Source organism: Pipistrellus kuhlii, unplaced genomic scaffold (assembly GCF_014108245.1).
Source record: "Pipistrellus kuhlii isolate mPipKuh1 unplaced genomic scaffold, mPipKuh1.p scaffold_m20_p_15, whole genome shotgun sequence".
Lineage (NCBI taxonomy): Eukaryota > Metazoa > Chordata > Mammalia > Chiroptera > Vespertilionidae > Pipistrellus > Pipistrellus kuhlii.
The window spans coordinates 46,003,481-46,026,728 of record NW_023425460.1 but is presented as its reverse complement, the minus strand read 5'-3'; the positions used below and the strand labels follow the sequence as shown (position 1 = coordinate 46,026,728).

At 60.5% G+C, this 23,248-nt stretch overlaps 2 protein-coding genes across 3 annotated transcripts in view; one reads left to right on the top strand and one right to left on the bottom strand.

Annotated features, from left to right (window-relative positions):
* DOCK1 (dedicator of cytokinesis 1) overlaps positions 1-23,248 on the top strand; it is a 204,427-nt gene that overhangs the window by 92,830 nt on the left and 88,349 nt on the right. The window lies entirely within an intron of this gene.
* On the bottom strand, positions 974-18,009 carry INSYN2A (inhibitory synaptic factor 2A). Its single transcript, XM_036439324.2, has 3 exons — positions 16,876-18,009; positions 7,984-8,055; positions 974-3,392 (listed from the first exon to the last, which is right to left on the bottom strand). The coding sequence occupies exons 1-3, from the start codon at positions 17,985-17,987 to the stop codon at positions 3,209-3,211; spliced, it is 1,368 nt and encodes a 455-aa protein (XP_036295217.1). The 5' UTR covers positions 17,988-18,009; the 3' UTR covers positions 974-3,208.

The following is a 23,248-nucleotide window of genomic DNA, read 5'->3' as shown; positions in this document are numbered from 1 at the left end:
GCTTCCGTTCATTAGTTTATTATGCTCATCGGATTCTACCTATGAGTGAGATCACGTGAGACTTGTCTTTCTCCGACTGGCTTGTTTCACTTAGCATGATACTTTCCAGGTGTCTCCGTGCTGCCTCAAGGGTAAGAGGTCCTTCTTTCTCACAGCTGCAGAGTATTCCCCGGTGTCAATGCACCACAGCCTTTTGATCCACTCCTCTGCTGAGGGATGCTTGGGCTGTATCCAGCTCTCAGCTGTGGTGATGGTGCTGCTAGGACCGTAGGGGGCACACGTTCTCTCTGGTGGGCGGGTGTTTCGAGGACCTGCCTGCCCGGTCATTTAAGAGTGTCACTGAAGTGCTCATTCAGTGCACAGACCCCCTGCTACCGAGGCTCCTCCCCAAACCTTTCCACACAGACGTCGTCCCGGGCGTGAACATGAGCTCTGCAATATTTATGCTAATAGGGTTCATGAATAAATGTGCTTTTAAAAAATGCTGTTCTGAATGTTATTTTCCAAAGAGAGCAGCACCCGATACACGCCTCACGCCGGCGGGGCCGGGCGCCCTGGGCGAGGCCGGCAGTGGCTCCCGGGGATGGTTGGTAACCAGTGACTTCGAGGACACGGGGTTTGGGAACACCGCCCTCACACGGGTGAGCGTGTCCACGCTGCTGGAGATGGGCAGGCTCTGAGGGCATGAGAGCAGGGACACGGGTCCTGGGACCTCCCCGAGCCCGTGGCCCCGGGCCGGGGGACTGGTGGCACCGGCAGGACATGGTGTCCTTCGTGTGTCCAGTGGCGTAAGGCAGGGACCTCTGGGGCAGCAGCCGTAGGGGCTGCTCCTGGGTATGAGAGAGGCTCTATCCATTGAGCCAAACTGGCCAGGGCCCCATGAAGTTCTTTTCCTTTGTCATTGTTTTCTTAGATTTACTTCTCCTTCCCCAAGTTACTGCGACCACGAAATAAGTTAGCCACACAGAACTTCCCTTTTCTTTTCTTCTTTTTTTTATTTAAAAACTAACAAAGAACTTAGCGACAAGTATAATAATTTAACCTCTACACGTAATGCCATGGGAACATCTACAGAGGAGGGAGCACGACTGTTCACCTTGTTTTTTGTATCAAAGTTTTGACTTAAATCTTCCTAAGAGACGGGTCGCGTTAGAGACACGTTGTGATGGAACTGCGAGATGCCTTTGGAAACACTCGTTTTTTCTGACCCGAAGACGCTGCGATTTCTGAATAGGAGGGGGCGCATCTGCAGTCTCCTTCCGACTCCGCGAGTTTTGTTGGTTGGTTGGTTGGTTGGTTGTTGTTCTGAACCTAGACTGCTCCGTTCACCAGGGCGGCGTGGGCGGGCACAGAGCCGTTAGAAAGCCACGCACCCCCTCGCTCCATCCACCCAAGCGGGGGGCCTCTCGGGACACAGGAGACAGCTTGTCGCAAACATTTTGAACGTTAGTGAGAAACAGTATAAACACGTGAAACACGGCTTTCCAATTCCATGTCTGCGTGACACCGTTCCTCCGTGGTACAGGGCCCTCCGGTTCGTCCTTCTTTCCCACAAAATAGTTCCCAGCCCCGCTGACCCAGCCCCAAGGATGCGCGTGCCCTCCTGCAGCGTCTCCACAAAAGCCGTCTGTGCTTCCTGTCCCGGGAGCGGGCGTCTGGGGCCCGCTGGAGCAGCTCCCGAAGGATGCCGCTCGGTTTCCGGTTCTGACCCCAGGCCGGCCCCTGCGAGGCCCCTGAGGACGGGCACACCGCGGACAGACGGAGACTCGCTGCTGCATCAGGAGGGAGACGCAGGCGAGAACCAGCTCTCGTCCTCCCGGCGGCCCCGCCCGGGGCACCGCTCCGTTCCCGGCAGCGGCCCGGGACCAGGGCGAGCGTGCCGGCGGCAGCGTGGATGTCGGACGGAGGGACAGAAGCGCGAACACTGGGTTTCCTCGGGCGCTCACAGACTACTCAAAACGTGATCCGTACGGAGAAAAGGCAAAAGGGAGATCCCTACACGTCTTCCTGTGAAAAGCACACGAACGGACAGACGACGTCATTCAATAGACCAAGGGGTTCCGATTTCTATCAAAAGATACTGGCAAAGGGATGAGTGAAAAAATAAAGGAACTGAGATTTGTATTGCAATGTGTAATCAAAAGAGACCTCTGTCCGGGCTGATTGGAAAAATACCTAAAAACATCTGGTTCACAGCTTTCCCCTAGCGTGTGAGTGATTACGGTTTGCGACTAGCTTAGGTGTAGGCGGTCCTACGCGGTGTGACGGCGGCCGCTGAACGAGACACAGGGCCGCGCTCCGAGGCGGACCGGCCTGCCTCAGTCAGCGCGGCCAGTGGTCCCGGGCGCCGGCCTGCGCTCCGGGGAACAGTGTCTCCCAGACTGGTGCCCCGGAACACGTCCCCAGGGCAGGGCACACAGCGATGTACTGGTGGCCGTGTCCTCCGCTGTGTGTCTCTACGCAGGTTCTACGCCAGAATTCAGCACGTGGCCTTTGGGTATCAAAAGATTAAAAATGAGACCTAAGAAAGCTCCATGTCCAGGGGCAGCGCTGACAGGCCTGGCCCGGGGCCTCCTGGCAGCCGGTCGTTTGGAAATGAGCAGTAAACGTGGCACAGGGGCGGTGATGGGGGGAGGGGGTGCCGAGTCTCGGGGGTCACGTGGCTTAGCGCGGCAGCACGTGAAGGCAGACACACAGAGTCCCGTGTGAGAGATGGTTCATGGTCTCCGACCACTTGAAAAAATTGTGCTTTCTCCGGAGCGTGATGTGCTGGACCCCGCACGCGCCCCCTGCGTGGTGGCCATGGGAGGGTGACAATGAAGTCCTTGGCAAACGTAAGGCTCGCTTTTCCTCGCCCCGTCTTTAGGATGAAGGCTTGGAAGTCATGATGCGTCTCAGCTGTGCACGGGGGGCCGCCCGCCCGCCGATCGGCAGGTGGACACAGCCGCCGGCCGCGGGCCGGGCGGGGGCGGCGTGGCTAGTTGTCCTCTCGGTTTCACGTCCCACGTCCGAGGGCGGCGAGGGGCCGCCGGCAAGTGGCGCCGGGACGCCCTCGCTCCGCCAGCGGTCCGTCCGTGCGAAGGCCTTTTTGGTGAGCAGGGCGGCGCCCGCGGCGGCCACGGGGCCCCCCGTCCTCCTCGCTTCGGACAGGGACCGGGCGCCCCCGTGGGTGGTGAAGAAGGCCCGTGGACGCCACAGGCCGCGCGCGTCAGAGGAACCAGAGTTTCCACCTCCCGTGCTTTTTGGGCTCCGTCTTGGATTTCCGCTTGGGCGTCGAGGCGTGCGCCTCCTGAGAGTAAGGCGAGGGTGCGACCTGAGAGTCCTCGAAGGGGTGGAGGCTCCGCAGGACCGGCTGCAGCTTGTCCTCCTGCTGCTTGAAGTCGAGCTCCACGCTGCAAAGGAGAGAGCAATGCCTTTAGTGGGTGGCCTCTCCCCCAAAGGTCCCCCTGGTGACCTGACCGGGGTCATCGTTCATGCATACCGTGTTTATACCTTCAGCTGACGGCTCCATGGTTGCAATCTATTTTATGTCATTGTGAGGTACCCTTGACTGTTGAGCGATGTATGGGTTCAAGGGACCGGTCTCCCTAGCAGTTGACAATCTTTTTAACCCTTTTTAAATTTTATTTTACTTTTTTATTGACTTCAGAGATGAAGGGAGAGGGAGAGAGATAGAAACATCCATGATGAGAGAGAATCATTGACTGGCTGCTCCTGCATGTCCCTCCCTCACTGAGGATTGAGCCCACAACCTGGGCATGTGCTGTGACCGGGATTTGAACCATGACCTCCTGGTTCATAGGTCATTGCTCAACCCTTGGGCCATGCTGGCTGGGCTGTGTGTGACTTTTGACCCCCCAAAACCTTAACTACTAATAGCCTACTACTGTTGAGTGGGGGCCTTACAGATAGCATAGTCGCTTAACATGTATTTGTGGGTTACATGTATCATATCCTGTATTCTTACAGTCAAGTACACTAGAGAAAGGGAAATGTCATCAAGGACATCATAAGGAAGAGGAAAACACACTCATGGTATTTTTATTGGAAAAAAGAAACCCGCTTGTAAGTTCAAACCTGTGTTGTTCAGGGTCCATTGTGTTTCAAATAGACTTCTTTTCCTAGAAAAATAACTGGTTTGTTTTCATTCTGAACCCCTGGAGTGTCCACACGCACAGCTGGGGTCAAGTACGTCCAGTCCGGTCAGGGACGGCGGTCCCGAAGGTGAGGCCGAGCTGACCCCACCTGTTGCCTAGTGACGCCGTAGCCGTCACAGCAAGCAGGTGCCCGGGTGTCTGTGGGGATGCTGGTGTAGGCCCCCCTGCCCAGCCCGTCATGTAAAAGTAACCCCACACACTTATGTTCATGGTACGGGATGATGTCCACGGAAGGGCACGTGGCTCTGTTGGCATGTGCTTTGCCGACTAGATGTCTCATGGTTGCTTGTGAGGGCCCTTTCTCCTCCTGGAAACAGCGTTGTCTGTGAAAGGCGTGGAGCCCGGGCACACAGGCCAGGCCATGCCTCCACGTGTGCAGGCGGCGCACCAGCCAGGTGTGTGGAAGTGCCCTACAATGCTCGCACACAACCTAGCTGCCCAAAGACACGCTTCTCAGACTCATCCCCGTGGGCACATGGCGCGTGGCCGTCACGCGCTGGAGTGGAGAACGTGGCGTCGGAGTCACCCTCAGCTCGTCCGTGGACTGCACGCGGTTATAAGCAGGTCACTGAAGGTCTGCATGTTCAGAAGGCCTCTCAGCACACACGTGCCGGCGCATGCAAGCTCTATTCTGGGCCCTTTTCCATGGTCACAGCGATGGGTTCCCACCGGATCGCTCGGCGAACAGAAGGCCGTGATTCCGTTCTCTGGTCCAGTCTGAGCTACCTGGAGAGCGAGGACCCCGAGATGCCGATGTGGGCGAAGGGGGCGTGTTCATCCCGTCGACATCTCGGACGGTACCGTTACTGAAGGCGGTTGTTCAGGCCAAAGCACAGAGTTGGATGAAAAGTAACCCCAAACCGCAATGGCATTGCAAAGCTGCCGTGCGGAAACACGCAGCCCCGTGGGGATGGGACGGCGTGGTGATGAGTGTGACAGCGGCAGGATCCGCGTGGCTGTTTGAAGGAAATGCTGTTTCTCCGGGAATTTCTTCAGAGCGTGCAGCTTGCCGAGAGTCCTCCCTTCCCTTCCCTTCGTGTTGAAAAGGCCGTGGTCTATCCTCCAACCTTCACTAACGCTTTACGGTCGCCTTGGCCTTGGGATCGGACGCCTGGTCCGGTGTCATTTTTCCGTAACCAGCCCGCATTGCCGAGCCTGCTGCCCCTCCGCCCGCCTCCCCGGACCCCTGGCATCCTCCATTCGGACCCTGCGTCAAGCCGCCAGGCTCCGGACAGCTCCGCTCATGCCCCTTCCGCGTGTGGCCTGGGTGCCCTGCTGAATGTCAGTGGATTTCAGTCAGGGTCCAGTGACCAGGAGAATCCATGAGCTCCCAGCCATTTATAAACACGAAGCCCTACTGACTTAGCGGTCCATTAATCCTGGACAGACCCTGACACCGAGGAGAGAAACTGCTGAGCTGTGTGATCTGCGGTTCTAAACACAAGCTGAGACCCAGGTAATGGCCGTTTTGTGTTTCACATCCGCTGTTCCATTTCCTTACTGTCAGAGGCTCTGCACTATCGATATTATGGAAAGGTTAGAAATATTGCCAGGAACTTTTACAGAGGGTAGAGGCAGCACTTGTGGCTTAGGTCCTGCTCACCTGGGTCACATGACAATGGACATAGCTTCTCACCTGGATCACGTGACAGTTGGCAGTTCCTCACCTGGATCATGTGACAGTGGGCATATGCCTCTAAGGACAGTTGTGAAAGGTGGGAATCTCAGAACGCACTGCATCTGAAAGCACAGCCCTCGAAGGGAAGGGATCTGTGCTGTCGATGTTGGGGGGCAGAGGCTCCCCTAAGCACCTTATCCTCCTTAGGGCTCAGTTTCCTTCACCTCAAGGGTTATAATCACTACTGCCTGACTGTCTCCCTGAATTAGGTAAGGATCCCTCACCCGCCCGCTCCCCAAAAGTAAAAGTTGGTGAAAAGGTTTTCTAAACTGGGACGTGGAAGTCAAACCTTATGTTCTGCTGATTATCAGCTGACCGTCAATTCTGCAGTGAGAAAAGGAGCTGGCAGTGATCGGGGCAACACCCACGGGGGTTCTTCACCGGGATATTGAACAAGAAACACGGGACCTCGCTGCCGAGTGCCGGATACGGAGTCCTGTGCGATACCGTGTTTGATACGATACCGTGTCCGGTATGGCGTGTCAGGGGCAGGAAGCGATTGTCCCGGGCGCTTGGTGCACGCTGAAAGCGTGTCCCCCACACCACAACCACGGCGGGGCCCCGTGCCGGCCATCACCAGGCCGTGGGGCGGTGGTGGCTGTCCCCAGGCCAGCACCACAGCCCTGGGTGCCTGTAATCATCGGATTCCCATTAAGTAACTACACTGGGAATCCCGTTATTAACCAATTTATCACACCGCGGAACCATGTAATCACAGAGAAATCTAATCTGGGCCCTTGTTAGGGGGAGGGCTGGACTTTATCTGTCCGGCTGATTCCTATTGGCACTTCTCCATTACCAGCGGCTGCGCCCGGCGCTGAGTCCTGGGGGGGCGTGTGGTGGGGGGACTGCCGGCCGTGGGGCAGCGCGGTGAGCCCCGGCCTCCACCCTCTCCTGCCCGATGAGCCCCGTGCGGGAATCGAAGGAGCTCGCGTCCGTGAGGAGCCGTGGTCGCCCATGGGCGCGTGGCCGCTCTCCGGCTCCCGTGGGCCTGGTTCTGAGACGTGGCTCCCGCGGGCCCGCTGCAGAGTCAGCAGACGGGGTCGTCTCCTGCCAGGGCCTCACGTTCGCCGCGGGCTTTTCCCCACAGACACCCGAGCTCCACGGCTCACAGGGCTGGTGCCGCGATCACCTGGCCCCGCGCCCACGGCTCCCCTTTCTGTTCGCACAGAGGAAACCCCGCTCAGGTGCCCAAGGCCAGCATCGGGGCAGGCGCAGGTGGTGGACACCCCCCGCTCCGCTCCCCGCAGCTCCTGAAGGGGCACGTCACCAACTCAGCAGTCACGAGGGCACAAAGGTCCCTGTGCATGGCCGTCCTCTTCCCGCTTCGGGGGAGACACGCTGAGGGACCCCAGGGGCTCAGCTCCCGCCGGGAGAACCCTCGCTCACACTGGCCGCCTCCCGTGGTTCTCCGGAGAGCGGGCGGGGGCTGGAGGGAGGAGCTGTCCAGGAGGTCACTGAGCGATTCCGAATAGTAACCCCCCGGGGTAGTTCCCGAAGAAGAGGAATCCCTGTTCTCCACAGGCTGTTAAATCGCCTCTAATACCGCGTTTAATGTATGTTCCTCCTGGATTTAGAGCCAAATGTATTCAAATGTCTCCGGTTACATGGCGGACGTCCTAATAAATTCTCTTCTCATCTCGCGCGGAATGTTAAACGGCTGGGGGCTCGCCATGCGCGCTCCGGGCCTTCTCGGGGAGTCCGTGGCTCACGTCTGCCCGGGGGCTCAGCGTTAGCTCCCGGGGTAGCAAAAGGTGAGCCCCGAGGACATGCGTGAGCGCCCATGTTCCCGCCTGATGGCGTGGAGGGTGACAGGTCAGGGACACCCCTCACTCTCCGTTCAGTTCCCTCTGCAGCGTGGACGCAGGGAAACAGGCCCCACTGGTGTGCAGTGCGGGGCTCCTGCTCCTGACCCCAAGGGAGCAGCCATCAAACACATACCAGTCAGCGAAACCGCTCAGACACATGAGATACACGCATCAAGCTCCCCCGGTCCGGTGAGCACACACCTGGGGTTGCGCCGGAGGAAGGTGCTGGATTCGGGTGGAGAATGCCCTTTCCTTCCTGACTGCTGCCCCCCTCCCCGCGCGGGGCCCCTGCGTCTGTGGGTAAGCATGGCCGTCGCTCTAACAGGGAGGGGGCACGTACCTGTAGATGACGCAGGCGCTGTTCCTGCACGTGTCACAGTTGGCCGTGTCCTGCCCGGTGCGGTAGGAGAGCCTGCGGGGGGAGAGCAGCAGAGGTTACAGGGGGGGCGGGGGCCGGGACCGCCGTCCCAGGGCCCTCTCCTCACGGCGATGGGGGAGTCACGTGTGCCCATCTCGCTCCCGTCTCTGTGGCTGCACACCGCTGAGACGGTGTGTAAATTAAATCTGGAACGTGAACACAAGCTGCCGGAGGAAGCGAATAATCTGGTTCGGTTATGAGCAGAGGGAGCCTGGGATGCTTCTGTGCGGCTTTTCGTGTCTGGTGTTTGCGAGGAACCCGGAGGGGAAACCAGCTCCCCCGTGTCTGCCCCCAGCTTTGAGGGGCAGGTTTCCGTGAAGCAGCCCCCCCGGCTCTCCGTCCACACGGCCGTCGGTGGAGACCCCCGAGCCGTGCAAACCTTGGCCCGCATCCCGGGTTCCACCTGGAACTGGCTTGTGTGTCCTCGTTACGTTTTGCGTCACACGGACACCCGGCCGAGGATTTCTCCTCGATGCCCTGGCGTCTCCGTGACCCGGGGACGAGGGACTGCATTCTGCCCGGCGTGGCGCCGTCCTCGTCTGTGCCGTCCTCCTGGTTGAGCAGGATTGGGGGTGGTCCGAGGCGGCATTTGTGTTGACCTTCATCCACCACCACTTCCCTTTGGGGGCGCCTTCGGGACCCCCCATCAGCCTTCCTCGCTGCCCGGGACTAAGGCAGGAGAGGAAGAGGGAAGAGCGCGTACGTGGCACCTCCCCTTTTCCTCCGCCAGCCCCTTCCCGGCACGCCTCCCTCCCCAACAAGCCCCCCTCACATTCCCGCCGGGCCTGGCAGTGTTCCAGGACCCCGTTATCAGGACCTTGGCCTGGAGACACCCCTCGGTGTGGGCCTCGGGGTTTGCGTTGGACCTTTCTGTGTGAAAAGGGTTCAGACGCTTGGGGTCCATAGTAGTTTGTGGGCGTGGAGGTCCGTGCCAGATTAATTTCTGAGTCAAGTTCCACGCGCTGCCTCCTGCCCTGGGGTTCAGGCCCAGGCTGCCTCCGCCCAGGTGTGCCTGCTGCTCTTTATTCCACCGAGGACTCACCCGTGGGCTCAGCGCTTCGATAATCCATCTCACTGTCTTTGGCGCTTCCACGCTGCAGGGTTTGGCTTAGCTGGGCGTTTTACTGTCACGTTCATCATTGCGCCGCAGCCTCTGAGGGGACGTGCTCTCCGGATACAGACCTGGCAGGTGACTTGTTGCTACAGGACAGGGAACACACATATGGATTCCCCCTGGTTTCAGCGTCTCGCTGGGAAGCAAGCCATACAGCTGGGACGTGGGGTGGTTATCTCCCTTTCCCCCTCTGTCACCACGAGGAGCGGGCCCTGTGGAGCAGGGGTGTCTCCAGGGCCAGCGGGGCCGCGCTGTCTGTGACGGGAAGTGAGGAGAGAGAGCTCGGGGTGCTGGTTAAAGCCGAGGGGCCGGGAAGTCCTGGTCAGAAATCAGCGTGCTCAGTCCTGCAGGCGAACGGCTCCGTCAGCGAATCTCTCTTCCCTTCTGACGTGAGCAACTCGTTACGGCGCAGGTTTCTCACCCTGGGCCGGTCTCCATGCCCACACGCCCCGGCGTTTGCGCCATGTGGATCTGACCAAATAAGACAGCCTCTGTGCTCTCAGATGGAAGTGCGGAGAGAGACAAGTCTAATGAGAAAAATTCCAGCCGCGTGCGGGAAGCAAATGAAAAGTATAAATTGTGGGACGCTCTGGCCCTCGTTTGTTCCCATCAGGAGCCCCGGCAGACCCCCATGACAGGCGTGCTCGGTGGAAATGTGGGTTTTTAGCGCATCGGTCTCTGTAGCACCCGCCCTGTATTGCGCCGTGACAATAATTTGCTGGTTGCCATGATTTCCTGGTCTTAGAGATGCATGGAACTTTAAGAAAACAGCATTCAGCACCAAGGACAGTGCCGAGACTCCGAGTGAACCTTTGCAGGGCTTTTTGCCTCCTTCCCTCTTCGGTCCTCCCACCCTCACCACCCACACCCCACTCGCCATCCCTCGGGAGCACAGTTCCCACCCCAGGACCCATCTGGGACCCTGGGCCTCTCCTCACATGATGCCGCTGGGCCCTCGTTGGTCGTGGGGGGCTTCAGTGGGAGGCAGAGGCGGCGGCGTGAGCCATGGAATTGAGGGGGGGAGCGCCTGGTGGTGCCGGGCTTGTTCCCAATTGGCCGAGGCAGGAGGCTCTGCGCAGGCTGAGCTTGCCACGCCGTCTCAGTCAAGTCTGAAGGTCACTTCCCCTCCTGCTTGGCAGGGAGGCCAGGCCGCTGTCCGGAGCTCTGGCTCCTCTTCAGTGGAAGTACGTGTTTGGGAGACGGCGTGAGCGCCAGCCCGGGCTCCCCGTTCTAATCAAACGCTGGGGGCTCCCATGGAGAAGCCTCTCCTGGCACCCCCGGGGCGTGTGACGTTGGGTTCAGAGAAGCCCTCTCCGCTCTGTGAGCACCTGCCGTGGCCGGGCCTCGGCCTGTGCGGGCGGAGACAGGCCCTGCCGAGTGTCTGTTCCTGTAAACAGCACGGTGGTTCTCCGCCAGGGTAGCGTCTCTAGGGCCTGAGCAAAGGGCACCTGGGCTCAGGTAAGATCGAGGCGCACTCCTGTCACTGTGGGCTTCAGAACACGGGGCACCGGGATCCCTGGCACTGCTGCTCCGAGTGAGGCCGCAGCGCGGGCGGGACGGCAGAGCGGGGCCAGCCCTGCTCCCGGCAGAGGGCTGTGCGCCCATCAGTTGGTGCCCTTCGTCCCGGTGCACTGGTTCTGTCCGCGGCGTCCTCCCTGGTGCCAGAGACCTGCCGCGGCCTCGCCCGGGTCGCGTGCCAGCTGCCCCGTCCTGATAACCAGCCGTCATTTATCTCCGCCTCCTCACGGGCCTCTGCACGCCGGGCTCCGCGCCGCATTGGTGACAGGCGGAGAGCCGCGCCCTCCTGCCGCCGGGAGGAGCAGGACGCCTGATCGGGGGGAGTCAGCGGTTCTCCGTGACCCCGAACAGGGGCTGAGCAACTCCCCGCCCCCCCGCTGTGGTCCGGGCCGGGTCCCGAGTCCGGGGTCCCACCGGGAATTCGCCAGCTGTGTTTGGAAGCTCCTCAGGAGCCACAGTGCGAGTAGGAGGAGGTGACCTGTCCCACGCACCGTTCACGACCGGATCTGGGGACACCCCAGCTCAGCTTGTTAAAACGTGACGTCGATTTTCCTAACGAACTCAAGGTCACCGGTCAGTCAGGGAGGCAGTACTGGTCCTCCCAGTGAGCGTGACTGTCCGTCTGCCGGGAGCCCAGTGGCGGCGTCTGTAGCCGGCGGCGGACCCACTGTGTTCTGCTGAGCAGCTGTGTCCCCTAGTGGCCAGGGTCCCCACGCAGACAAAGCACTTGGTTTGTTTTAACTGAGGTTGTGTTTGAGAACAGTGATCCCCCCTCGTTGTGCCTCCCACTTCCCCTGCCTTAGGGGCGTCTGAGGGGGTTGGCTGTGTGAAGCTTTCTTAGGGTGCTCAGGGCGCACCCTCGGGAGCAGCCCCCTCGGTCCTCCCAGTGCCCTTTGACCTCCCTCAGTAATTCCCTACATGAACACCTGCCCTCGGGTCTCATCCTGGCGGCCTTGTATCTTTGTTTGTCCCGCCAGTCCATGTCGGGGTGCTAATCCGTGTCGGGGTGCCAGTCCGTGTGGGGTGCCAGTCCGTGTGGTGTGCCAGTCATGGAGAGGAGTCAGTGAAGGTTTGGGAGGCACAGAATGAGGGGTGCAGAGAAGAGGGGAGCGTTGTGGGTGCTCGGCCCAGAGACGTTTCCAGGGAGTCTCCCCAGATCCGCCGGGAAAGGTGAGACCGTTTTTTGCAGAGCTCAGTGGAAATTGCACGGGGTTTTAAAAAGCATCTGAAAACTAGAACCTGCTTTTCATCCCTTTAAAAGAAAAATCTGAATTCCAGGACACAGATCCATAAATTCCATAACCTCTCGGGTCGAGCCTGGAGTCGCTCGTTCGCCGGCAGATGGGCGTCTGCTCTGTTTACCTGCCCGCCTCGGAGGCTGGGGGCGGCATTTGGAATCTGCATTGGCGCTCTGCGGAGGGAGATTATTTAAATTACATTTCCAAGTGTGCGAGCCTACTCGGAGCCCAAAGCAAGAATGTGGAACGTGGTTTATAGTCTTAGCAGCATATTGGCTTCATTTCTCACATTAAGATTGGGAAGCCTGTTATTTTTCAGGAACGTAAAAAATAGTGTTTACAAAGTTATACAAACACAAGCTACAGAGAAGACTCCCCGTGGCCCTGTGGGTTAAAGAAAATGCTAGAAAGAATAGACGTGGGCTTCCCTTTCAAAGGCATCAGATATGACAAGCTTTAGAAATGGAGTACGTTATCGCAAATGTGTGGAAGCCATCAGCTGCAGCAGAAACAGAAAAGGACAGAGGCCAAGCCTGGCACGGATGTTGGTAGAAGGATGAGGGATGGGCGAGGGATGGGGGGGCGAACAAGGAACAGAACTGTGGGGTCGCTGTGCGTGTATTGATGGGCATCGATGGCGGCCTCCTTCCCTCCTTCCCCCCCCCCCCCTCTCTCTGTCTCTCCCTCTCTCTCTCAACCTTTGTGAGTGTTCTCAGGCAGTGGCTGAAGTGATGATGCTCTTAGACATCTCTGAAAATCTGTCTGTGGAGCAGAAAGAAGCCTGGGTGCCTCCTCTCACAGGGGCCCTTTAACATGGGAACACGCAGCTCAGGGAGGCTGGGCCAGTGTGAGCCACGCCCAACCCACGGGTCCTGGCTCCACACCAGCGGCTCTGTCCGTGACGACAGATAACCTTCTCCTGCACACGTCTCTGAAAATGAGCACAAAGCCGAGGCCTCCGTTCTGTAATCCTCTCCCAACTCCTGGGAATAAAGCAGCCTCTTTACTGGTGGTTCTCATTCTTTCTAATGCTGTGACCCTTTAATACAGCTCCTCACGTGGTGGCCACCCCGACCATAAAATTATTTTCGTTGCTACTTCATAACTGTAATTTTGCTGCTGTTATGAACTGTAAACAATCTGTGTTTTCCGATGGTCTTAGGCGACCCTGCTAGCGGTTCTGGTTCTCAACCTGTAAGTCATGGCCGACAGAGTGAGAACAGCTGCTGTAGAGCCTAAGACCATCGGAAGTAACGAAGTTAACTAGGAAGTAACAAAGTAGCCAGGAAGTATACTAACAAAGTAACTAAAAAGGCAGCAAGTCCTGGACAAGCGCCCTGTCCACTGCGTTTCACTCAGTCTCCGGAGCAGCTCGGCAGGCACTCCCAGCTCCTTTGCAGAGCGAGCAGCTGAGGCTCCGAGCGGGGAATAAGCTGCCCAGCACAGTCAGCGGGGGCGGCCGGACAGCGCTGCCGACTCTGAGCTGAGCCCCATCCTTCCACTCGGTCCCCCTGAAAAGCCAATGCCAGGAGCAGCCACCGCGGCCGCTGGCAGGCTGTCAGCTGTGTGGGTGACAGCCAGCGTGCAGACACAGACACACATGCATCTAGAACATCAGGGATCCGGGCTCAGGGTGGGAGGAGGAAGGGACGGAGCGCAGCTGCAGGGCAGGACCCTCTGGCTTCTGATCCCCCAGCCAGGTCGAGCCAGACGCCGCCCGAGAGGCCGGCTGGCAGAGCACCAGGAGGCCAGCGAGACAACGGCACCCGCGCCCTCTCCTAACTCCACCGCCCAGCGAGCCAGGGGAGCTTGGGTCTGAATGTACTGCGTGGGCAGGTTTTGGCAGGAGCGACCCGATCGTCCTTGAACAGGGCGCCCAGTTCTCGGGGGACGGGGGGACGGACGGACCCTGGTGAGTCCCCGGCAGACCCTCACGCCCTGGCCCCGGCGATGGCGTCTTTGCCTTGGCTGCCGCAGGCATGCGGTCTTCTGCTCTGACTGACACAGAAGACGCTGTCCCCTCTGCGGCCTCCGTGTCGGGGAGGCGGCCGTGGTTCCGTGTGGGCATGGGCGTCAGGGTGAGGACGGCGGAGGAGCGCCTGCCTCTGAGTGATCGTCCCATTTCTGTCCGCCGAGCGTCAGGTCCGAGGTGAAAGCAAGTCACATCGCACAGCGCGCCGCTGGGAGAGCCAGACCCTGCCCGTGTGTCACAGGGAGTGCCCATACATGTCACTCATTAAACTGCAGCCCCGGGGTTCAGGGGCCCCTCTCTGCCCATTCGGCAGTTCAGGGCCCCCAAGTGGCCAGGCTCTGCCGCGCCCTCCCCACACACCCCCTCCCCCAGGCCTGCAGGTGACACCTAGTGAGGCCTGATGGCATCCTACCCCCCCTCCCCCAGGCCTGCAGGTGACACCTAGTGAGGCCTGATGAGGAACGTCGGCTTCCCTGGGGCCGACAGACCCCATCTGGAGCTGGAACACCGGCCCCCGTGCAGAGCACTCGCTGTGCTCCAAGCAGGAACTGGCATGGCCACCGGCCCAGCTCAAAGGCACCACCTGCCCTGCGCCAGCACCGTGCCCGAGGGCGAGGCCACGGCCCGCCAGACCTGCTGCCGCCTGCCGTGCCCAGTGAGTGTGAGGCGGCATTTCTCAGGAGATTCAGAGCCAGGGTGCCTGCCCCCCGGGGCTGAGGCCTGTGAGATTCCGTGCCCAGCAGGCCCTCCACGCTGGGCATGCGGGGGAGGGAGGGGGCGAAAGGTGGGGAGAGACATTGATTTTACCCAGCTTCTGAGCCTCCTCCACTCTCATTACAAACGGCAGCGTGTCTCCCAAGGAAAACGCACTGATACTTGAACTTGGCCGTGAGGCCCTGCACCGGTTACATAATGTAGGATCATCTCCACAGAGTGGAGGGCGTTTGCTGCCTTCTGCCCTGGGAGGCAGGCAGAGCACTGGCTTCCCAGCTCTGATGGACACTGTGGGGTTCCTCCCTCCAAAGTGAGGGTCTTGGGGCGTGCCGTCAGGCCCCACGCTCAGAGGGCCCGGACGTCCAATGTGCGGGGCCTCGCGATGGTGGAAATACACCCAGGAAATCAGCAAATGCTGCTCCCCCTCCCCCCACGCTGTCGCTAAGGAAGCATCAGCCGTCTCCCTGCCCGGACCCTGGAGAGGGACGAGGCGCCCCCTGAGGCGGTTCCTCTCCACATTCCCACTGGGGGAAGGGGGGAGCTTGAGTTTGGACCAAACAAATGACCTGGGCACAGCACGAGGGTCACGGGCAAGGCGGGCAGGGGTTTGAAACACCTGCTGCTTCGTCCTCCGAGAGCGGAGTGCTGGAGCCGGAGGAGGAGGACAGGAGGGGCTTGGGACAGAGGTGGGCACGGGGTCTACGACCGGCATGCCTGGGACCCCTGTTCGCTCTGGGTGTGTCCATGCTCAGTCCACGGGCCTGAAACGGGAGGAGGTGGAGATGGGGGCCTGTTGGCGGCCTTTGACGGCAGGCCCCTCGGGATCTCCTGGAGACGGCCTCCGGCTGGAAACGTGCCCAGTGACTGCAGACCCTGCACTGGGACGGGAGGTGGGGTATCGAGGACTGACTCCTCACGTAGATGGGGCTCCCCCACGAAGCCGGAGAGCCGGAAGCCAAGGCAGATCCTGCTCCCGGCACCTTGCCCATAGCCTGCCTGGCCCCCACGGCCTGCCTGGCCCCTCTACAGCCTGCCCCTCCCATGGCCTTCCCTTCTCCCTATGGCCTGCCCCCCACACGCGGCCTGCCCGCCCCTCTACTGCCTGCCCTTCTCCCCATGGCCTGCTCCCCCCCTACTGCCCACTCCTCTCTCTCCCCCTCCCCCAGGCCTGCCCACCCCTTTCCCTCCCCCCTCATGGCCTGCCCATCCGGGCTTAAGTCCAGCATCCTAGCTTTCGGTCATTTGTTTTCAAATTTGCTGCAGCCCAATTTCACGTTCACAACCTGGGAACCACAGTTCAGCATCTAGCCGGGCTGGCGTGGCTCAGCGGGTGAGCGTTGACCTATGAACCAGGAGGTCAGGGTTCGATTCCCGGTCAGGGCACAGGCCTGGGTTGGGGCTCCATCCCCAGTGGGGGGCGTGCAGGAGGCAGCCGGTCCGTGACTCTCTCCCCTCATGGATGTTTCTCTCTCTCCCTGTCCCTTCCTCTCTGACGTCAATAAAAACAAAGTTCAGCATCGGTCGCCACTGCCGGCTGTTAGAGGTGTTGTTCCCTGTCGCCTGGGCCCGGAGGGCAGTGCGTGTGGAGGCACCTCTCCCGCCGCACACAGATGGCTGGTCTGGCGACGGGCGCTGGCTGCTTCTCTGAGTTTCGGGGTAGGAAGGGAACAAGTAAAGCCTGCCCAGCCCTGAGAACCCGCGCCACCCCGCTGTTCACTTATTGAGTCAGCACCTGCTCTTCAGAAGGCCACCGGAAACCTTTCCTCGCTGCCCCGCGCTGTGCTTCCTCAGCGGGGCAGTGTCCATGCTGGGACCGGCCTGGCCGTTCTCCCTCATCACCGTAAACTAAGGTGACCAGGCGTCCTGCTTTTGGTGGGACAGTCCCCATTTTTAACAATTTGTCCTGCAGCATCTTAAAAAAGTCCCGATTTTTTTAAAAACGCCGCGGGACAAATTGTTAAAAATCAGGACTGTCCCGCCAAAAGCCAGGCTTCTGGTCACCTTACTATAAACCCTTCGCCCTGGGACATCGTGCCTCCGGAGAGTGAGGACGGTGTGAAGGGCAGGCCGGGCGGGCAGCTGAGAGCTAGCCCACAGCCACCTCGAAGGAGCGCATGCAGGGGGTCTGGCCTCAGAGCCCGCCTGTGCCCGCCGGGCTTGCTCTGTGCTCCGCGGCAGCTGCCCCCGGGGTGGGCTGGGGGGACGGGCCGGGGGGCAGTGCAGCGGCAGGGCGGCGTGAGGTGTGCGGGCATACGTACCCTTCGCGGTGGGCCTCGCCCTTCTCCAGCTCCTGGATGACGCCCAGGAGCACTTTGATGGTCTCCTGGCTGGAGCTGATCAGCGTCTCCATCACCTGCAGCTGCGCCTTGAGGTCCACCACTTCCGTGGGAGGCACGAGTTGTTGGCATTCCTCCCCGCCGGCCACCCCCGCGGGGGCGGGAGGCTGCGGGGGGAGGTCACTACATTCGGGGGACAGGCACTGCGTCGTCGGGGGCGCCTGGAGCCCATTGAGATCCGAGGGGCAGAGGGACCACTGGCTGGTGGCGGCCGAGTTCGACAGGGCGGGCTCGGGGGCCTGGGCGCCAGGGGCGGCCGTGTAGACGGCGGCCACCTCCGTTTTAAACACTCTGCCCTGGCCCGCGGGAGCCGGCTCCTCCGTGCCCGGCGCGGCCCGGTCCCGTGGGGCTGTCCGGTCCAGCTGGTGGGCGGGCTCCCCGGAGGGAGGCCGGGGGGCGTTCCGGAGCGCGCTGCCCGGGCAGCTGTGCCCGCGGGGGTCCCGGCACAGCTCCGCGCCGCCCAGCCCCTCGGGCCGGCCCAGCGCGTCCACGTGCTGGTGGGAGCGGGACACCAGGGCCGCCGTCTTCTGCACCCGGCCGGCCGCCCACGCCGCGGCCTCCGCCCCGGGCCCCTGCGCGCCCCGCTGCCTGGCGTCCAGGACGAAGCCGTTGTTCTGGCTCTGGAAGGCGCCCTCGGCCCCCGGGACGCCCTTGAGGCTGCCCGTGCGGCGGTCGGGCGGGAAGGTCTGGTAGCACTTCCTGCGTTCCGGCGAGGTCTGCACGCCGGTGCTGCGGGTGACGTTGGGGATGGCCCGGCGGGCGGGCACCGTCATGTACTTGCGGTAGGCCGCCCGGTAGGACGCCGCCCGGGCCTCGCGCCTCTCGGGCCCCGGCCCCGCGGCCGGCGGCGGGTCCCGCCGCTCGCTCTGCGCCTCGCAGATGTCCTTGAAGCGCACCTGCAGGGCCTTGTTCCGCTTCCGCACCTGCCGGCGGGGGTCCAGCGCGTACTTCACCTCCAGCGCCAGGCAGGCGGCCGGCTCCGCATCGCTCTCGGGGGCTGTGAGCACGCATTTGCCCGCGTCCTTGCTGACCATGGTTCCTGCGGGCGAGACAGGGACAGAGGCGTCAGTGGGGGGAGGGCACAGCAGCAGGACGGCTTCCTGCTGACGCTCGATGCTTTTCATTTTACTTTTTGTTGTTAGTTTTCACCCAAGGACATTTTCCCATTGGATTTTAGGGAGAGGGGAAGGGACGACGAGAGCAACCTCGATGTGAGAGAGACACATCGATGGGTCGCCTCCTACATGCGCCCCAACCAGGGCTGGGGCTCAAGCCTGCCACTGAGGTACGTGCCCTTGACCGGAACCTAACCCGGGACCCATCCATCTGCAGGCCGATGCTCTAGCCACTCAGCCAAACCAGCTAGAGCTTAATTTATTTTAAATAGATTTTTATTGATTTCAGGGAGTAAGGGAGAAAGAGACATTAATGACAATCAGCTGCCTCCTGCATACCTCCTGCTGGGGATCTAGCCCGCAACCTGGGCATCTGCCCTGACTGGGAGTGGAACCCTGGCCCCTTGGTTCCTCGGCCGATGCTCAGCCACTGAGCCATGCCAGCTGAGCTTTCTGGTTATTCCAAAACAGGGGAGGTGGCCGTGACATTAAGAAGTCAGACGGCCCTGCAGGCACAGCTGGAAGTGGTCTGACAGGAAAGCCTGCCTCCTCGCCCACGTGGGAGACGCTCGCTTTTCCTTTGATCAAAACGCCCGTTCCCCGTCAGACAGACGGTCTCACTGCGCTCACCACGACACCCCGGGACACGCCGCCGCCGCCCGGCCAATCACCGTCCCCGAGCGCACATCCCCGCCTCCCAGGCAGATGGTTCTCCAAATGCGATTTACTTGGTTTGGGTTTTTACTATTTTAGTAAATAGTAAGGGTGACGTGGTTAATCTATTATTGGAATGCTAGGGAATTGCTGCTTTCTCTTAAAGACCTTTTCCTGGCCGTCTAGCTCCTGATCAGATAAACGTGGAGAGCCCCGAGTGGAGGGACTGAAAAAGGTCTCTTTACGTTAGCCTTTCGGGGCGCCGGGGAGAGTGGCCCCCCGCATGGGGGACCATGAAGGACAGATCGGCACCAGTGGTCAGCACCGGCCATGGAACTGTGTCTTCCCCCCGCCCCCCCATGCCACCCAGAGCGGTCTGTGAAAACACTTAAAAAGGGTATTCCTTCCAGAATGAAGTTTTGATGACAGCCCTGAAAAGGGAAACAGTGTTGGTGCTTTCGGCCTTTAAATCCTGGGAGAAAATAATGCCACGCGGCTTTCTGCCGGTTCATCACGCAGATTCATCCTGGGCGGAATGATTAAACGCTATAAAGAGGCAGGTGGCCCTGGATGCCGCTCGGTGGCACCAGTGGGGTAGACCCCTCGCTCGCTCTCGTGGGCAGGGCCGCAGCTGTTATTTCGTGTAGAAGGACCTTCCCGAGGGACGAGCTCGGAGCGAGGAGAGTTCAGGTGCTGCGGGGGGACTTAGCGTTTGCTCCCACCCCGGTGGGCTCCCGGAGGAGGCAGCGGGCGGACTCTGAGGGGTGCAGGGCCCTGGCAGCAGACCCTGGCGCCCCGAGAGCCAAGGTCAGGGCCTGAGCCCAGAGAGTGGATTAGATCAGGCTCTGGCCGCCCCGCCCCGCCCCGCCGGTGGCAGACAGACCTTTTGGACACTCCCCCCACTGGGGATCGAGCCCGAAATCCAGGCATGTGCCCTTGACCGGAATCAAACCCGGGACCCTTAAGACCCCCAGGCCAACACTCTCCCCACCGAGCCACACCAGCCGGGGTGACAATCTGTATCTTTCAGAGCAGTGGTCGGCAAACTCATCAGTCCACAGAACCCAATACCAACAGCACGACGACTGACATTTCTTTGGAGAGCCACATTTTTTAAACTTAAACTTCTTCTAACGCCTGAACTTCTTCAACATAGACTCGCCCAGGCCGGGGTATTTTGTGGAAGAGCCACACTCGAGGGGCCAAAGAGCCGCGTGTGGCTCGCGAGCCGCAGTTTGCCGACCGTGGTTTTAGAGCCACTGTCCCCACCGGTTAAAAGGATGCACACCACAGCCCCGGTGTGGGTGCGAGTGCGGGACCTAACGAGGAGATTCAACGGTAACCCTGACCCGCATCCCGTCCATCCCTCACCTGCAGGAGGCCCGGCGCCATCTTCCCGCCGCAGACCGCCAGCCGCGGGGAAATTGGAAAGGGAGAGCATTTTTACAAAAAGCAATTTGCTAGTAATTTTTCAGCCTTTTCCCTGCCACTCCTGAAAAATGTGTGTCTGAATAAGTTTGTCCTGCCACGGCTATTCATCATCGCGGTGTGCCAGGAGCTGCACCGAAATAATTTTCCTACCTCCGTCTGCTGGTTTGAAAGATACCCGGAGTCTCAGGCCCGGCATCACACTAATAGAGCAAATCAGGAAAATTAATGGCCGGGGCAACATCATCATCATCACAGTAATCAAAAGTTCGAGGCGCTCCTGTTTTACAGGGAGCTGCTAATGATAAGCACCATTTCCTTGTAAGTAAAAACGATGGCAACAAATAGAAATTCTCATCAGCTCAGTGCGTTGTTCCCAACCCTTTAAAAAATATATATATATATTTTTTTATTGATTTCAGAGAGGAAGGGAAGGGAGAGAGAGATAGAAACATCAATGGAGAGAATCGTAGACCGGCTGCCTCCTGCATGCCCCGCTCTGGGGATTGAGCCTGCAACCGGGACCTGTGCCCTTGACCAGGAATCCAGCCATGACCTCCAGGTTCTTCGGCTGACGCTCAGCCACGGAGCCACGCCGGCCGAGTAGCCCGGATCCCGTCCCCCGGCACGGGGAGGGCCAGGAGGCTCTGCGGGGTCCGCTGGCCGCTGGCCGCGGCTGCGGACGCTCTTTGCAGGCTTCGGGGCAGAATGTGCCCCACAGGGAGCTTCCTTCCGTCGGAGGGCGGGCACCCGTTTCCCATTGAGAACGAGCTTTTGGAAGAAAAAGGGGGTGTTTGGCAGATGAGACAAACGGGACCTCCTGGCACCGCATTCTCGCTTCGTGCCTCAGTGCTTTCCTGCCTTCACTGGGCAAATGAACGGACTCGTTCCTGGTGCCACACCTTCAGGCCGAGCGCCGTGTCCTCACCCGCCGCCAGCCTCCTCCTGCGCTCCCCTCCCGGTTCCTCCCGGTTCCTCAGGATGCCAGGGCCATGCTCTGTGTCCTCACCTGCCGCCAGCCTTCTCCTGTGAGCTTCCCTCCCGGTCCCTCTCGACCCCGTGCCCCAGGAGGGACTCTGTTTGACTGTCAACCAGTTACTGGAACACGGACAGTCAGCCCACGTGTGGGCAGATGGCAGGAGCAGGCTCTGGACAGTGCAAAAACTTGAATCCAAGTAAGGAAACCCCGGAAATGACTAGGCCTGGGGAGATGCAGTGTCCCTCAAATCATCTGTTATGTAGAGGGAGCCTTGCATGAATAAATGAATTTCAAATTATGGACCCTGTGTGTGTGTGGGCTGGGCACAGTCTGGACATGTGTGTGCATCCAGATGTGGAGGGGCAGGTGGGGCGAGCCTTAGCGTGCTTGTGGGAGAAGGATCCATGTGCGAGCAAACCCGTGGGGAGGGGCCGCCGGCTGCATAACCAGAAGCAGGAAGGGCGTGGCCAGAGCCTCGCTGCTGCTCTGAGGGGACAGGGATGTCCAGGGCCCAGGGAAGTACAGGACCCGCGCCCTCAGACCAAGCCTGCCCTGACAGAGGCCCGGCGTGGCCCTGCGTGTGGTCCACACGGGGGATGCAGTCCGTGGATGGGGTGGGGGCTGGGAACAGGCTTGTCCTGCCCACACCCCCCACCCATCGCTTGGGGGCAATGCAGAGGAGCTGGGACCGCAGCGCGGGAGCCTGCATAGGCCTGTGACATCCTGGCGTTGCTGGTGGCTCTCCGGCCTGAGACACCTTGGAGTCGGAGGTGCTGGCGGGAACTCAAGAATAACTGGGTCAGCATTTTCTTCCTCGGGCCCCGAGGACACGTGGACATCCGGCCACTCAGAGTGGAGGGTGGCGACAGGACACTGTGGGTCTTTGACACCCAGCTGCCGGGGGCCAGGGAAGGGACGGGGTGGGGTGGGGACGGCCCCCCTCCCCCCCTCCCCCCAGGAGTGAGCGCCTCGCCCGCAGGAAAGGGCTGCTGGGCCTGCTCTGCTGTCAGGGCCTGCGCCTCCCACGGAGCCCTGTCTGCAGGCAGAGCTCCCTGCCGGGGGATTGTGGCCTGTGGCTTCGTCAGACTCGTTATCCGGCTTCATTCTCTGTGATTCACTGAAATGACCTTTTTCCCGGCACTCGTCTGTTTACGGGGACCACAGGGGGTGCCTAGATAATCACCCCCAAGAGGGGGCGTTAGGGAGGGTGCCACCCCATCTCAGCGTGGCAGCCCGTCAGAGGGAGCCGTCCGAGCCCCGTGCACCCCGTAAGTGGGATCTTGTGGGGAGCCTGCCCTCGTTGGGACCCATGTTCAGGGGGGGCGGGGCTCCTGGAGAGTCGGAGCAGGGTTAGAGGCGGCAGAGGCTGCAGAAAAACCCTCTAGGTCAGGCCCTACGTGTCCGTGTCCGTGACCTCAGCAAACATGGTTTAACCAGCAAAAACCCATCGCCCATTCCTGCAGCCGGGATGTGGCTCAGCGCTGGGCTCACGCTGGCCTGCTGCCAGAGGGACAGAGCGAGGACCCGCCACGCTGTCCATGGGTGCTCGGGGCGGGGGGTGGGGTGGGGGGCCTGTGGCTCCCAAAAGCGACCAGCCTTTCCTGTTGGTTCGCGCTTCACTGAGGTCTCTGATCCTCAGCTCCTGCTGACGGTAACCCTTGCTTGTTTTCTGTCCAAATGGAATGCAAATGAGCAGAAATGAATTAGCAAAATTTTATGATATTGGAGAAAATCAGCTGGAAAAAATGCCTCCTCCAAACGGGACGTTACATGAGTGTGCAGAATTAATTTTATTTGCAGCAGTTGGCTTTGCTAACAAACAACATCCAGAAAAGCCGGTTCCAAACACTCGCCCAGTTCCTGCGAGAGGAGGGATCCCTGCTGCTCCCCCCGCCCGCCTGGGTGCCGCGGTCAGCGCGGTCCGGGCTCGCTCTGCGAGGAGCTCCCGGGCGCCGGGTCATCGCGGCCGATGCCGCCTCCCCCGTCCCCGGCGGTGCCAGGGGAGTTAGCCGCCATCACCGGTGGTTGGGGGCGCAGAGGCTGGTGCTGCTCCTCAGGCCCGGAGCCGCTCCCGGGAAAACAGGAACCCACCAGGGAACGGCTTCGGAGCGTTCGCCTT